The 17205-nt window shown below is 42.9% G+C and overlaps 1 protein-coding gene across 1 annotated transcript in view; it reads right to left on the bottom strand.

The window, feature by feature from the left end:
* RYR3 (ryanodine receptor 3) overlaps nucleotides 1–17205 on the bottom strand; it is a 721882-nt gene that overhangs the window by 543883 nt on the left and 160794 nt on the right. Inside the window, exon 3 of the mRNA XM_060262621.1 lies at nucleotides 11382–11489. Coding sequence (XP_060118604.1) covers nucleotides 11382–11489 — 108 coding nt within the window. The remainder of the gene's footprint in view (nucleotides 1–11381; nucleotides 11490–17205) is intronic.

Genomic DNA, 17205 nt, shown 5'->3' with positions numbered 1-17205 from the left:
GCAATTTGGCCAGGAGTTGGGGAAGTTATCAGTTGTTTCTAATTATTAGAACTGTCAATTGACCAGAAATTTCATCCTCTAGGAAGAATCATAAAATTGGAAGGGACCTCTAGGGTCATCTAGTTGTTGTAGTAGTAGTAGTAGCAGCAGCAGTAGTAGTAGTGGTGGTGGAGGAGGAGGAGATTGGATTTATACCCTGCCGTTCACTTGGAGTCTTAGAGCAACTTACAGACACCCTGTGAAGCTGGTGGGGCTGAGAGAGCTCTTTTGAGAACTGTGATTAACCCAAGGTCACTCTGCAGGTGGATGTGGAGGAGTGGGGAATCAAACCAAGGCACATTACACCTGCTAAGAAAAACTCAGCTCAGCTCAAGGGGCCAGAGCTCTCCATAGGGTTCACTTGTAGTCCATTACAGCTGGCAACCTGCCACTAATGCTCCCATCTCCTGCCCCTAATAAATGGAATGGCAAGGGGAAATTTGTAGGGGGGGGGGAGGGAGGATGAAACAGTGTTGACTGATACTAAGATTTCGCTTCCTGTTTTAAAACAGGCAAGTTCATCACAATGCTCTAGGAATTTTTTCAAATCTCTATGTTAAAAGCAATGCTTTTTATTCAAATTCAATTGCCAGGTCCTAGGCTCTTGCCAGCAGGGGGTGGGACAGAGCTTTCTGAGACAGGGGAGGGTGGGGCAAAATCACTGTGCGTGATGTCCCCAATGTGATGACATCACATGGAAATGACATCATCATGTCAGGGATGTTGTGTGGTACTGCTCTAATATTTTGGGCAAAACTCTATGGTTAAATACCAGAGTGTTGCCATGCAATGATGATATAACTTCCACATAGGGTTGCCAATCCCCAGGTGGGGGCAGGGGATCCCCCGGTTTGGAGGCCCTCCCCCCGCTTCAGGGTCGTCAGGAAGCGGGGGGAGGGGAGGGAAATGTCTGCTGGGAACTCTATTATTCCCTATGGAGATTTATTCCCATAGAAAATCATGGAGAATTGATCCGCGGGTATCTGGGGCTCTGGGGGGGGGCTGTTTTTTGGGGTAGAGGCACCAAAATTTCAGTATAGCATCTAGTGCCTCTCCCCAAAATACCAGGGGGTCCAATTCTATGAGCCCCAAAAGAAGGTACCCCTATCCTTCATTATTTCCTATGGAAGGAAGGAATTGAAAAGGTGTACCGTCCCTTTAAATGCGATGGCCCGAAGTCCCTTTGAAGTTCAATTATGCTTGACACAGCCTTGATCTTGGCTCCACCCCTAATGTCTCCTGGCTCCACCCTCAAAGTCTCCTGGTTCCATCCCCAAAGTCCCCAGATATTTCTTTAATTGGACTTGGCAACCGTACTTCCACATGACATCATCATGTTGGGGACATTGCACCAGGTCGTGGCTGTTGGGGGTGGGTCTTCCATCTGCTGGCCACTTGGCTGGTGGTGGTCAGGACCCCACAAAATTGAGGGATTCTCTGCTCCCACCTGGTAGCTGGCAAACCTATGTCCAAAACTAGAAATGACACCCCAGAAGTCACCCCCCATGCTCGTATGTCTTGAATATATAAATGTTGCAAGCAGTTTCAATAGGGCTGCACAGTCTTAGTTCTGTGATATGGTGCCAAATGGAGAGAAGGCAGACATGACCTAACTAAAAACTTCTTTCTTCAGTAGCTTTTCCATCCTTTGCTCCTATTCTGTAGTTACACAATGTTAAAAACTTACAATCAAATCAAAATGTTGTGCTAAGTAACTCATACAGCATTATGAAAGCAGAATTCTGTGGCATATGGAGATCTGGCAGATTTGCATATATTGGCTTATTTTGCATAGAATAGTACATTTTGTACTAGGGAGGGAGAAGACAATGAAATCCTGCTCCTCTGCCTCTAGAAAATGAAATAACATCTCACCTCTGGCTCCTGCAATTGACTGTACATTTTCAAGACTACTTTCACAGCATGAAAACTAAGCCACGGAAGTTGTGTGGTTGTGGTCTAATATTCTGGGCAAAACTCTTACCATAAAAATACCAAATAAGAAAGATGGCATCTATAGCAGAATACACAAAACTATTGTACTTCAATGGGTACCTATGTGTCTTTGTAGTAGCATTCGATATTACAATAAATTGAGTCAATCCAGCAAACTGAGTCACAAAAAATTATATTTTCTCTAGAGACTCTGCCAGATTTTCAATTCACTCTTCCAAAGATTCAGTCAGCTAGCTATAAATGCTCCATGATGTTTGACAAAAAAGTCAGATATTTTTAAAACAACTTCAGACACCATAGTAAAGGATGAGGAAAAAGTTTGGCAAAAACCAGTATTTTAGTTCTAAGGCTCATGGCCACAACAAAAAACATATGAAACAAATGACATACAGAACAAAACCACTGAGAACATGGACAATTGAAAGATCTAATTTATCATGAGGAAAAAACTGAATGAGTTCCATGCAGTGGCTGTGGATCAAATGAGTGAATGAAGAACATACCCATTCAGAGTATATTATTCTAGGCTAACAAGGTGAAACAAGATGGTAAGTGGAAATTTAACATATGATATTTGCTAATGCTGCATATTCAATGTTGCATGAACAAATAATGACACAAAATACAAACTGAAAAAATATTTAGGCAAATACACAATAAAGACATAAAAGAGGGTATTAAAACTGGGGTATTTTCATCTTTAATGAATATAAGCACGAACAACTAGGACACGACAAGTATGCTTCACTGCATAAAGCCCTACTTAAGAAAAGGGAGCTGTGCAAGGACTATGTATCACTGCAGTGGTGCTTGCACAAGCAAACTGATCCCATTGTAGTTAACATTCATTGTCTTCCAATAATGATTCCCCCCAAAAAACTGACTAGAAAACAGCATATTAAATATAAGATTGAACTTCTGGGAATACTAAATTACTGCCATAGTACTGCAGTAGCTTCACATAATCACATTTATGAGACCAAAGAAAGTGGTCAGCATATAAGTGAGCAGCTATTGCCTTTACTGAGAAAACCCATCAGGATGCTTTAGCTGGCACATTCAATGTTATTTACATAGCTTTCCTTTAGAAAGATAGTCCTCAAATGGTGTTGAGGGCAATTACATACCAACAGTATGAAGCATCTTTTGGCATTAATTAACAGTCTAAAATGACCTGTTTTCCGACAATTAATTTATAAATTCAGTGTGCTGAATTCAAATAGAAAACCTATTCACAAACAGAAGTTCTTATACAAACTACACACATACACCTTTCTGGCACTGGATCATTCTTAGAGTCTTCGCAGAAAACAAATTGTGCATGCCATCACTGCACACATTTGCTTTTGCCAAATGATCAGTGTTGTTAGCTTTCACTTGAGGGAAGGGACTGGTTTCAGCCTACCCAGCCCAATGATTACTTAGCAGTTCTGAAGGTGACCATTCAGCATCTTAATTCACAGAGTGACAAGCAAGATATCCCTGACTTACATACCCTTCTGCATGGATAAAGACATAAATGGTCTCCTTTGGTCATTACTGAGCACAGTAAGTGTGACACTCTTGCACTTAAAGCGCAAGAACATTAGCTAATGTCATGTTACTGAATAAGTTTTCAACACATTCTGAAGAAAAGTAAATGTTTTGTCTTTGACAATAGAACTCAAAGCAATGTACAAATGCCTCAGGAGCAGTCATCACCACCAGTAACTGGATGCTGAGTCTGGTGATCAAAACAGCATTGAAATCAGGGTCACAAGCTGGTTGTAGCTGAGTCCAGGACCACAGGTAGCACCAGCAAGTGCTAGCTTTCAGACTGGTTGAACCATCAATGCTTACCACTTAGCTTGATGAAGAAGACACACCATCTGTTGCTAGACTTCCTCTAACCAAGACTTGATTCAGAGTCAAGCCTGTGAAGCACTATATATGCTCAGATAGTGATTTGATTCAGTAGCTGGAACAAGGGCTGCCAGCCCATTGTTGAGCTGCCTCCATAAGGAATCACCTTCTCTGCCACTCCAGATGGGTTTGGAGAGATTTTGAGAGAGCGGTGGTTCAGGATTCGGCCTTACGTAGTAGGGGTGGGCTGCCTTGGCAGACATTGACAGTGTCTGAAGCTGAGGGCTTAGGATCCCTATTTCATTCTGGGATGAGTAATCCACTCCTGAGTTCAGACCTGGCCCAGGATAGGTCCTGATATTAAATGATATCTTTTATTCCACAGTTATTTAAACATATTTAGTTTCATAATATAATAACTGGACTGTTTTGAGGAACTTCTGAATTTGGGGGCTAGATTAGGCATTGATTAGAATGAGGCAATGTGCAATGGACAGGGCCAGATCTTGGGGGGGCAGAGGGGGGTGCTTGCCCTGGGCGCAGATGGGGGGGGCACCAAATTGGTTATGGAGTCCATTGTATTCTATGGGACCATAAGATAAAATGGCCCATGAGGGGGCAACATTTTTGAATTTTGCCCCCCTCAAAAAACATGTAGATCCGGTCCTGGCAATGAGGAGTAAGGAAAGGAGAATTAAAAGGCTTTATAAAATGTTATAATTATGGGCATTCCAGCAGCACATCACTCCAGTAAGTGGTTCACCGCACAACAGCAGCTTTGATGTGTTGCTGTTTAAAGCAGGCCGTATGCATAAGTTCTTGCGTTAATTATTTGTGCAGCCTGATCTTTATCGTAACTATTAGGAAGTTTGTCACACTTCTGAAGTAGAATGCAAAGAATTGTAACCTTGGTAATTTGTGAACGAGCTACAGCTAACTGCCTGGAAGCCCTGTGTATGTGACTCTGGGGGAAAGCACATAAATAAAACAGGTACAAATATTCTGTTTGATCCAGGTTAACATTTAGAAAATCCCACATTTTTTTTCAAACACTGCAGCATTCCATTCTACATACAATTCAGAAAAACTATACAACTATTCAACATTATCCCGTCCCTGTTTTGTTTTTTAACCTCATCAGGACATTTCTTCCCAATGGAGACTTCACAGTCTGTCAGTTATCTTACATACAATACCTGCCTCATCAATACAATTATTGGAAGAAATAAATATGCTAAACATATATTTAAGTAATAACAAACCTACAGATTTGTAGTTGAAACAACAAACCTACAGATTTGTAGTTTAAAGGGGTGGGTTGGTTTTTTTTAACCCATGGAACAAGTTTGGAATAATTTATCATTACTGCCAGTCTATTTTTCCACTTCTGAGGACCTTTGTGCTCCAGGACAGGCTTTCTCCATCACCACTTCACTTTTTCCTAGTATTGATTTTGACAGATACCTTCTAAATGCCCATAAGGGGGAAACTGTGGGGACATTTTGCTGTAGGAAAGCTCATTTACATTATTACATCTTCCTCAAATGTAGCTGTGATAGTAAAGAGTTTCTTTGTTTGTGGCGTATTTATAGGAGTACATAAACAAACCAAATACGGTAATTCTGCAGACTAAAAACAGATACATGGTGGATAATAACAGACCAGTTCATTGGCCTGGTGGCTTGTTCAGCAGCACAGATAAAAGTAAGGACACTATACACATTATGTGCACTAACTTATTCTAGCCTTCATTTAAAAACTCTTTTGACCAACTTTTGACCAACATTCAGTGCCTGTGTGTATATAGGCATAACATTTTATCCCAGGGTAGTTACTGTCTCTATATTACTTTAGAATCACTCTGTACATGTCTGTAAAACACTGTAGAATGCTACTGCCTTGCTCTTCCCTACAGAGAATTACAACAAGCCATTTTTTACAGACATATAAAGCAAATTTCTGGCTCCATGAATACACAAGCTTCTTGGACACACTGGAGTACTATACACACAGAGATCTTGAACGCCATTTGCCAACTGGGAGTTCCACTTCATATGAGCAACATCATAAGGCCCACAACATGGGGAACCAGGCCCTCTCTTGCTCTTTACCTTATTGTAAATGTGTGCATTCTCTATACAGTGTTTATATTTCCACTACATGTGGCAACATGAAGGACTGTTCCAAGTATTCCCATGACTGTGAAAGGGGGCATTTGTAGAGTTTTTCGTGATAGTATACTCTGGTTTACTGAAAGGCCATGTTGAGAGTTGCATTTAACACAATAGCCAGTGCATGCATTCATACAAAGAAAGTGAATATCCTTGTCAGCTGAAGACACAGGCTTATATGTTTTAAAAGGAAACGGCTTGGACCCTATACCTTTGCTTCACGCATGCTTCTTTCCAGATGCTGTGGAGGCAATTCTCTGCTGCAGACTTAATTTCCTCTTATGCTAGGCCCATGATGGCGAACCTATGACACGCGAGGCAATTTGGCTGACACACCAGAAACCAAGGAGCGTGGCGAGCCGCAAGTCCTTCGGAGGCTGCTGAGCCCGTCTCGGAGGAGCAGCAGCTGCTAAGGTGAAGGCGAGAGGAGGCGGCAGCAGCGCAGAGGGCCACCGCCGCCTCTTTCCCCGGCTCCAGGCCGGGGGTGGGGGTGGCAGGGAAGGTTGGGAGTGGGAGAGAAGGTTGGCCGACGCTGCCAGCGCCTCGCCTTGACCTGGGGGTGGGAGGAGACAGCCTCCTGGCGCAACCCGTCCACCACCCAAAGCAGAGGCAGCCAAACGCGCCTCCTCCTCCTCGCAACAGGGCCGAGCTTTGCAACCCCCTTTTCCCGCCCTCCCCGGGGCCTGAGGAAATAGGTGGGTACAGCAAGAAAGAAAAAAAGAGCATTGCAAAAAAAGAGGCAGGGGGGGAAAGAAGTGCCCTCCTCGGCGGGTTGCGCCTTTGCAATGCCGGGGCTTTGCAAATGCAGGAGCAAGGCAGGGGTGTTTTTTTCCGTTTGTTTGCACGGAGCGGCTGGGGGGGGGGAGGCAGAGATGGCATTCCAGCAGTGTGTGGGGGGTGCAATGCCCGAGGGGGCGTCGCTCTTGGGCCTGTTGTGGGGCTGCCCCCCCTCCTCCACCCGGTCCTGGGGGGGGGTTTTTTGCAACCAACATGATCTTTCTCACTTTGCTCTCTCGCTCTTTCTCATGGCCGCCTGCCGGAGGCGGGGTTTCAGATTTAAAGGACAAGCTGCCCTTTTCAGCTTGGAAGAGGAGGAAGGGGGTGGGCGATGGGGGCTGTGTGTGGGTTGCAAAAGAGCAAGGGGAGGGGAGCATTGGGTCGCCCCCCTTGGCTTCCCTTGGCAAGCGCTGGAGGAGAAAAGGCGGGAAGAAAAAAAGATACACCCTTTCTCGCAGGGTTACCAATCCCCAGGTGGGGGCAGGGGATCCCCCTCTCCCCAAAATACCCCCCCAAGTTTCAAAACGATTGGACCAGGGGGTCCAATTCTATGAGCCCCAAAAGATGGTGCCCCTATCCTTCATTATTTCCTATGGAAGGAAGGCATTTTAAAAGGTGTGCTGTCCCTTTAAATGTGATGGTCAGAACTCCCTTGGAGTTCAATTATGCTTGTCACACCCTTGTTCCTGGCTCCACCCCAATGTTTCCTGGCTCCACACCCAAAGTCTCCTGGCTCCGCCCCCAAAGCCCCCAGATATTTCTTGAATTGGACTTGGCAACCCTAGTCTGACCTAGGCCGCAGACCGCGCACTGGATCCTTTGTGCCTGGTTCTCCTGCGGCCCCCTCATTTGGTGAGTGTGGTTGAAGTGACACAGTGAAGTGACACGCGACCCGAGGAAGACTACACTTTTTCCCGATTTTCGACACACCAAGCTGAAAAGGTTAGCCATCACTGTGCTAGGCACTTCCATTTGTGTAATTCCAACATTTTGCAATAAGCCCAAAAGTGCTTTGCATGAGAAGATGCAAGCTCTACAGTGGAGGACTGCCTCAGCAGTGCCCAAAGATAAGCACACATGGAACAAAGGTATATGACCCAAGCCTTTACCTATGAAAGCAATAATTTGCTCATGTAGTACCTCTGATACTAGAGATGATATGGGGAAATCTTTCACTAGTTGTTATGTATGTGGACTCAAGTCAGAACTGAGTTGGGTGTTCCTGTCTGGCTCATTGGAGCCTGACGACCAGAGCTCGGGACTTGGGAACAGTGGACAGTAGGATCCTAAACCCTGCTGCCCTGCTCCAGTCACAGGCCCCCTACTGGTTTGAATGGACCAATCCAACACTTTGTGTGGGAACACGGGTGTGTATATAGTTGGTCCCGTTGGCCCAGTTAGTCAGTCTTATGCTTAGCCTTGGTTATGCTGATATCAATAAAGAGCTGATGTTGCACTACCACCTCGCCTCATCATTGCATATAACCCACTATATTATACTAGTGAAAGTAAAAAACGTTCTAACTATTTCCATCCTATGGTCTGTCTCCTATCTCTCCTGTCCTTCCTTACCTACTCCCTATCCCATGTATTTCGTTGTCTTTCTGTTCTTGGTCTATTATTCAAGTACCTAACTTAACTGACTCAGCATTTTCTTAAGGGCCTAACTATACACTACACTTCTTCCAAATCAGGTCAACGGTTCAGGAATTCTATGCTTATCAGATATAAACAGGACTTATTCAGATCAGGATTACAGGGTGTGGGAAGAGGGAGCTAAGGCTTCTCCTCTACACTGTTTCCCTGACCTGAAAAAGCAATTATTTTCCCTATTAAGAATGTTTAATACATACTGATGGGCTACATGTTATCATTTATTTTGTTGAATTTATATCCCACCATTCCCACAAATAGGTAACAGATTTTAAAACATTAAAACCAGTTATTACAATACTAGTTAAGAACAATACAAGCAATAAAACAACTTAAAAGATGGCAAAATGTTTATTCCATAACAGCTGGATAGGTGGATTACAGGAGTCACAGCAAGTAATAATACCAACACTCCACATGGGGAGATGTTATTGGGTGGCTTTCTGAAGGGAGGCCAAATAATTGGACATCCATTGCTTCAACCACAGGCCTGGTGGAACAACTCTGTTTTACAGGCCCTGTAGACGTATAGTAAGTCCTGCAAGACCCTGGTCTCAAGAGAGAGCATGTTCTACCAGGTGGGGATCAGGACAGAGAAGGCCCTGGCCCCGGTTGAGGCTAAATGGGCCAGGGACAGCCAGTAGATGTTAATCAGCAGAGCATAAGGCTCTCTAGGGGTATATGGGGAGAGATGGTCCCTTAGATATGTTGGTCCCAGATAGGCTTCCCACCCCCGCCCCCACCCCCGCTTTGGCGGGAGACTTCTGGGTTCGCAGCTTCATCCCCCGGTCTCCAGAAATCAGAAAGCGGGCGTGGGGGGGGGAACATACCTGTAGGGTTCATGTTGGTGAAGAGATCCTGAGCAGTTTGTAAATGTCTGCCCCTTTAAGGCTGGGCAGGAAGGAGGAAACAGGAAGGGCTTCGGAGAACGGCCCCTCCCTTGCTTTGCTTTCGTTTTCACAGCAGGCAGAGGGAAGAAGACCCAGTAAGTATTTGTGTGTGTGAGAGAGGGAGGGGGCAGGGAGGGGGCCCTCCCCCCTTTAGAAAGCGTGGGGGGGAGGGAAATGTCTACTAGGCACTCTATTATTCCCTATGGAGAACAATTCCCATAGGGAATTGATCTGTGGGTATTGGGGGCTCTGGGGGGGCTATTTTTTGAGGTAGAGGCACCAAATTTTTAGTATAGCATCTAGTGCCTCTCCCCAAAATACCCCCCACGTTTCAAAACGATTGGACCAGAGGGTCCAATTCTATGAGCCCCAAAAGATGGTGCCCCTATCCTTAATTATTTCCTATGGAAGAAAGGCATTTAAAAAGGTGAGCTGTCCCTTTAAATGTGATGGCCAGAACTCCCTTGGAGTTCAATTATGCTTGTCACATCCTTGTTCCTGGCTCCACCCCCAATGTCTCCTGGTGCCACCCCCAAAGTCTCCTGGCTCCGCCCCCAAAGTCCCCAGATTTTTCTTTAATTGGACTTGGCAACCCTAGTCCCAGACCATTAAGGGCTTTAAAAGTTATTACTATCACCTTGAAAAGGGGCCAGTACTCAATAGGAAGCCAGTGCAACTGGTGGAGCATGGGCTAAATGCTACCCACATAGACATTGCAGTCAGCAGGCGAGCCACTGCTTTTTGCACCAGGTGGAGTTGCCAGATCAGATTCAAGCATAAGCCCGGCTTCCTTTCAGCAAGTATTTTTTTTAAACGAGAGCATGTATAATGGGCCGTTTTTATCAATTACCATGTGCACACAACAGTTCCCAGAAGGGGTCAGTGAGGCATAAGCATTAGACAATCTCTGAGTCCTGACTAGTTCATCAAGAAGACTCTTGTAAATGCCCTTCTGCAGTAGGTTAGCCAATCCCCAGGTGGGAGCAGGGGATCTCCTGGTTTGGAGGGTCTCCCCCCACTTCAGGGTTATCAGAAGGTGGGGGAGGGAAATGTCTGCTGGGCAATCCATTATTCCCTATGTAGACCAATTCCCATAGCATATAATGGAGAATTAATCCATAGGAATCTGGGCCAGCTGGTTTTTGAGCTGGAGGCACCAAATTTTCAGCCTAGCATCCAATGCCTGTCCTCAAAACACACCTCAAGTTTAAAAAAGATTGGACCTGGGGATCCAATTCTATGAGCCCCAGAAGAAGGTAACACTATCCTTCATTATTCCCAAATGAAGGGAAGGCATTTAAAAGGTATGTGGTCCCTTTAAATGTGATGGCCAGAACTCCCTTTGGAGTTCAATCATGCTTGCCACACCTTTGCTCCTAGCTCTACCCCCAGTGTCTCCTGGCTCCACCCCAAAGTCACCAGATATTTCTTGAGTCAACCTGGCAATCCTATTCTGTGGTGCAGCAGTGGCAAGAAGCAACTGACACCATAACATCCTTCAATGCTCAGCAGGTAACTTTGGCAAACTTTGGTAAAATAAGCAGAATAGTATCACCCTAGATCTCCTCTCATTTGAGCACTGTGTTTTTAACAAAAAGATTTTACTCATCTATTCTGCTCCAGTGATTCCTAATAGAAAAGTAATGATACCCTGAACATGACCTAATTTCAAAGCAACTTAATTCTCAAACATCTTGGGTTGGCAAAAGCTAGCTGCATCTCAAAGGATTCAGTTCTTTACCTCTCAGCAGACAGTTTTGTTCTGGTAGTGTAATAATTGGTCTCTAAAGAAATTAGGAATTTTTTTTTGTTTCTTTCTTTGTTCGTTAAACTTCGCTGCTACCAGATAAATTAAATACACCATGCAATTCTTAAGATATGGCATAGATTTAGAAAATGTTGAGTAAAAGATTTCCTTTTTTAAGAGAGAGAGAGTTGAAGATATTGTTGACCTAATTCTGAACATCCTTGGTTTTGAAAGATCCTGGATGAGAGACAGTTTTTCCTCAACAACTGGCATCCTGTGATGCCAAAAAAATAATAATTTACTTACCACTTCACTGGAATTGTCTCCTGTATTGGCAAGCATTTCCTGAAGAGCTCTGACAGATAAAGACTGCTCCAATACAAAGTTACAGATGCAAAGGTCAGGAGGGACATACTGTAAAACAAAACAAGCAGGAAAGATAAGTGCTGTATTTAAAATGAACTTTGGCCAACAAAATGCCACTATACCATTAGTCTTCAAGATGCCACGAGATTCTGTTGTTTTTGCCAGACTTACACAGCTATACCTCTGAAAAGATCAGTGAATAACCAGATCAGAGTATATATCACCAATTGTTCTTAAGTCTTAGCAATGCAAACCAAGCTAAATAAATACACACCACATACTATTTCATTATAAATCTTTAGCACACTTGCTAAAAGTGCTGTATGTAAATGAGGCTCAAAGCACCATGAAGGAATAAGGGATGGGAACAGCTTCCAGATTTATTTATTTCATTAACTTCCAAGACAATACACAATAAAAAAATAAGTAAAATACAGTTAAACAACACACACGAAAACCCTGCAAAAATAGTAACAAAAAATTCAGAAAGTCAGTTATCGATTCACAGCTCAGAATTTTAAAGGGATGTCCTCTGTTTTCTCCCCTCAACACACCAGAGCATTTAGCTTACAATGTAATTCTTATACTCTTCTAAATCCATCAGCTTTAACGGGGTTGGATGCAAGTCTGTTTAGGAGTGCACAGTTGCACTTTTGGTCTCAAAAGCTCCTTCATGAGTACAGCATGAAATATTTTTGACCTGAATGGTATTTTATTTTATTTGTATCCCACCCTCCCTGCCGAAGCAGGCTCAGGGCGGCTCACAGCATAAAACCTCACCGAATTAAAACAATACATATTATAAAATAGTACATTTTATAAAATTATATATTTAGAGATTAAAACAACATATCATTTAGTGCTCAGATCTAGATAGTATCTTGTTAGATTTTACAGTGTGACGGTATTCCATTTATGATGTAGGCTCCATATCAATTAAAGGCCAGCTGGAAGAGGATAGTTTTGCAGGCCCTGCGGAACTGACCAAGATTATGCAAGGCCCACATTTCCTCGGGGAGTTGGTTCCACCAGTGGGGGGCAGCGATAAAAAAAAGCCCTTTCCCTGGTGACCTTCAGTTTGACCTCCTTCGGCCTGGGGATTATCAGTAGATTTTGTGAACTGGATCAAAGCACCCTCTGGGGAGTATATGGGAAGAGACGGTCCCTAAGGTAGGCAGGTCCTCGGCTTTTAAGGTAATAACCAGCACCTTGTAATGAATCCGGTACACTATTGGCAGCCAGTGCAGTTCCCACAGCCCAGGCTGTATGTGCTCCCACTTAGGGAGCCCCAATAACAACCTGGCCACTGTGTTCTGCACCAGCTGCAGTTTCCGGGTTTGGCAGTCCCATGTAGAGGGCGTTACAGAAATCCAACCTTGAGGTGACCGTTGCATGGATCACTGTTGCCAGGTCATTGTGCTCCAGGAAGGGGGCCAACTGCCTCACCCGCCTAAGATAGAAAAAAGCAGATTTAGCAGTGGCTGCTATCTGGGCCTCCATTGTTAAGGCAAGCTCCAGCAGCATCCCCAAGCTTTTGACCTTGGGCGCCATCATTCCAATGGTGAGTGAAGAGATTATTTATTAATATCTAGTGTTTCCCAGCATGCTTTGGTGGTGTTAAACATAACAAGAACAACAAACAAATAAATATCCATGTTATTGGTTAGACATCCACCCTGCTCAGAATCGGTTATAAGATAGAAATAAAACCTCAGTTGCATATTATAATGTTTTTGTCAGTAAACAGTGATTACAGATCCTTGACAGGTAAGTTTTCCTTCTTTGCAGCTATCAGCATTATTGTGTGACAGAAACATATGTGACAATACAGTACACTATTAGATATGTATCACATCTGAACTTGGCCTCAGAGTGCAAATAAAAACATTCATAATAACAGGTGCAGGAAGAGATGGGGGGAAATGCCAGGTTTGCAGAAAAATCCCCCCAAATCAACAGATGCACATGTTGCAACTTTTTAAAACAATGCTGATTGAGATCTCATGAAATCATAGTATATTTATTTATTAAAATGTTTATATCCTGCCTTTTTCAAGATGGCTTTACAAGTCACAATTAAACCATTAAAATTTAAATCCAATAGAGTAAAATTCCAGCTGTCCTCCTCTCCAACAGTAATTATACAGTTACTTCATACAGAATTGGCCAAGAAGAGAAGAGGAAGAATTGGCCATGGTCGACTTACTGGGGAGAAAGATAGGAAGGGGTAGGACAGGAGACAGTGGATAGGTGGTGGAGAAAATGTTGATGGGAGGAGACAACAGCAGTGAAGGTAAGAGTAGGAAATGGAGAAAGAGCCAATGAGACATCAGAGGTGCCAAGCAAATGGAGACAACTGAGTATATGTTGGGGAATAAAGGTTCCCCTTCCCCATCACAGGTCCTCTATCATTTACTACATGGGTCCCCAACATGTTGCTCAGAGGTGCCATGGCACCCACCAGCAACTTTCCTGATGCATGCCAAATCTTTTTAGAAAGTGAGTGGGGGCATATGGGCTCCTGTCCAGTAGGCTTTCTGGTTCCCCACTGAAGTTCTGATCATCTGTGCAGACAGCTGCCACTACAGTGTCAGTTTTATTCTCTCTCTGACTTCTACTTCCCAGTGTATTTTTAATATTTATTCCTTTTGTCCCATGTATTTGGGCTTCCTCTGTTGTTGTGGTTGGCTCTGCCTCCCATGGGGGCCATTTTGTGGTTGTTCCCACCATGCTGTGTCAGAATAACATAGAAGTCATAGAATAAATAAAATAAATTCCAAAGGTACCTCAAAAAGGTTGACGGCCCCTGATTTAGTATAATATGTGTTATATTATGTTATATGCTGAGTAAATCACAATAAAGTAAATATGATATAATTATGCTATTATGCTAGCTAACTCTTCAGAGTTTTCATTATTATACATGATTAGTATAGCTCTGCAAATCCTAAGATCTGTACTTCACTTGTCTCACTGAAATTTATCTGAGATCTAAATTGTGGATAACATCCTGTTGATATTATACAGCCAGTGTGTGAATATTGTTTTGTAAAGTCATGTAAAAAAGAAGACTTCCCTAGTAACCACCCGATTTGTTGTTGTTGTTCAGTCGCGCAGTTGAGTCTGACTCTTTTTGACCACATGGACAAAGTCACACCAGGCCCTCCTGTCTTCTACCATCCTCTGAAGTCTGCTAAAATTTGTGTTAGTTACATCAGTAATGCTGTCCAGCCATCTCATCTTTTGCTGTCCCCTTCTTCTTTTGCCTTCTGTCTTTCCCAGCACCAGGGTCTTCTCCAGTGAGTGCCCCCTTCTCATTTGGTGGCCAAAGTATTTGAGCTTCAGCATCTGACCTTCCAGGGAAGAGTCAGAGTTGATTTCCCTTAGGACTGACTGATTTGATCTTCTTGCAGTCCAAGGGACTCTCAAAATGCTTCTCCAGCACCACATCTCAAAAGCATCTGTTCTTCTGTGCTCGGCCTTCCTTATGGTCCATTTCTCACAGCCATACATTACTACTGGGAATACCATAGCTTTGACTATATGGACTTTTGTTGGCAGGGTGATGTCTCTGTTTTTTATTGTACTGCCCAGGTTCGCCATAGCTGTCCTCCCAAGGAGCAAACGTCTTTTAATTTCATGGCTACAGTCACCATCTGCAGTGATCTTGGATCCCAGGAATGTGAAGTCTGTCACTACTTCCATGTCTTTCCCGTCTATTTGCCAAGGTGTGATGGGGTCAGATGTCATGATCTTAGTTTTTTTGATGTTGAGTTTCAAGCCTCTTTCACCCCCAGCAAGAGGTAATTTAGGTCCTCCTCACTTTCTGCCATTAGAATGGTGTCATCTGCATATCTGAGGTTGTTGATGTTTTCCTCAGCAATCTTAATTCCAGTTTGTGCTTCATTTAGGCCAGCATTCTGCATGATGTACTCTGCATATAAATTAAATAAGCAGGGAAACAATATACATCCTTGTTGAACCCCCTTTCCTATTCTAAACCAATCAGTTATTCCATATCCTGTTCTGACAGTTGCTTCTTGACCCTTATATAGGTTTCTCAGGAGACATGTGAGGTGGGCTGGTACTCCCATCTCTTTAAGGACTTGCCACAGTTTGTTGTGATCCACACAATCAAAAGCTTTAGTGTAGTCAATGAAGCAGAAATAGACGTTTTTCTGATACCCCCGTGCTTTCTCCATAATCCAGCAAATGTTGGAAATTTGATCTCTAGTTCCTCTACCGAAACCCAGCTTGAACTTCTGGTAGTTCCTGATCTACATACTGCTGAAGCCTAGCTTGTAGGATCTTTAACATGACCTTGCTGGCATGAGAAATGAGTGCAATGATGCGATAGTTTGAACATTCCTTCGCATTATCCTTCTTGGGACTGAAATAGAAACTGGCCTTTTCCAATCCTGTGGCCACTGTTGCATTTTCCAAATTTGCTGATATAATGTGCGCATCACTTTAACAGCATCGTCTTTTAGGACTTTGAATAGCTCAACTGGGATACCGTCATCTCCACTCGCTTTGTTGTTAGTAATGCTTTCTAAGGCCCATTTGACTTCACACTCCAGGATGTCTGGCTCAAGGTCATCGATTTCACTGTCATGGTTGTCCAAGACATTGAGATTCTTCTTGTATAATTCTTCTGTGTATTCTTGCCACCTCTTCCTGATCTCTTCTGCTTCTGTTAGGTCTCTACCATTTTTGTCCTTTACCATGGCCATCTTTGCACGAAACATTCCCTTGATTTCTCCAATTTTCTTGAAGAGATGTCTTGTGCTTCCCATTCTATTATTTTCCTCTATTGCTTTGCATTGTTCCTTCAGGAAGGCCTCCTTATTTCTTCTTGCTGTTCTCTGGAAATCTACATTCAGTTGGGGGAATCTTTCCTTTTCACCTTTGCCTTTCGCTTTCCTTCTTTCTTCAGCTATTTGTATAAAATAATAACCACGCTATTATACAAATCATTTGGAAGGATTACTTTTTATTATTCATTTATTTTCAGCGGTACATTTGTATTCATTTTCAGCAGTACATAAGGATATATTCCATTTTTACTTTTAATGTTGTTTTAGATATTGCATCTTGTCCAAGACCTCAAGAATCAGATAGGCCTAAGGCTGAAATGCTGACTTTTACTTCTTTGAATTTAAGCCTTACATGTTTACTGAAAAGGACATATCCATCAGTTTAGTTAGATTTATTTCTAAGCACACACATTTAGAATTGGGTTGCAACTAATACCTGTGTATTATCTGTCAGTAACATTTTAACTCATCCTTCTTCTAATGAATGTGAGATAGTATAGACCTCACCCTCATCAGTTTTATCCTCAGAACAATTCTGTGAGGTAGCATAGGCTGAGAGTTTATTTTAGAGAAAATCACAACTTCACAGGGAAAAAAGTTTATTAAAAACATGAGTACCACTTAATGCATTACAGAATATGAGAGATGCAGTGAAACTGTTTAGTATCTGGGGACTGTTCCTATACATAAATAATACATTTGTGCATGTAATATACAGCCTGTCACTGCTCATTATTGTTACACAACTAGGCAACAAAAATCTATGTATAATATTCTGTGCATGTACTCAGTCATACACTTTTGTTGAATTAACAGCGTTGAATTAACTGTCTTTGATACCAATAACCTCTCCCAAAAGATTCTGCAAAGTTGTTTTTTTCCTTCCAGTTTCTTTTCACAGAAAGTGAACTCTTTCGTAAACCTTTTTTTTATGTTCAGAAGGTTAT

This window comes from Heteronotia binoei, chromosome 21, assembly GCF_032191835.1.
Source record: "Heteronotia binoei isolate CCM8104 ecotype False Entrance Well chromosome 21, APGP_CSIRO_Hbin_v1, whole genome shotgun sequence".
In the NCBI taxonomy this organism is placed as follows: domain Eukaryota; kingdom Metazoa; phylum Chordata; class Lepidosauria; order Squamata; family Gekkonidae; genus Heteronotia; species Heteronotia binoei.
This window is presented reverse-complemented; position numbering and strand designations above follow the sequence as displayed.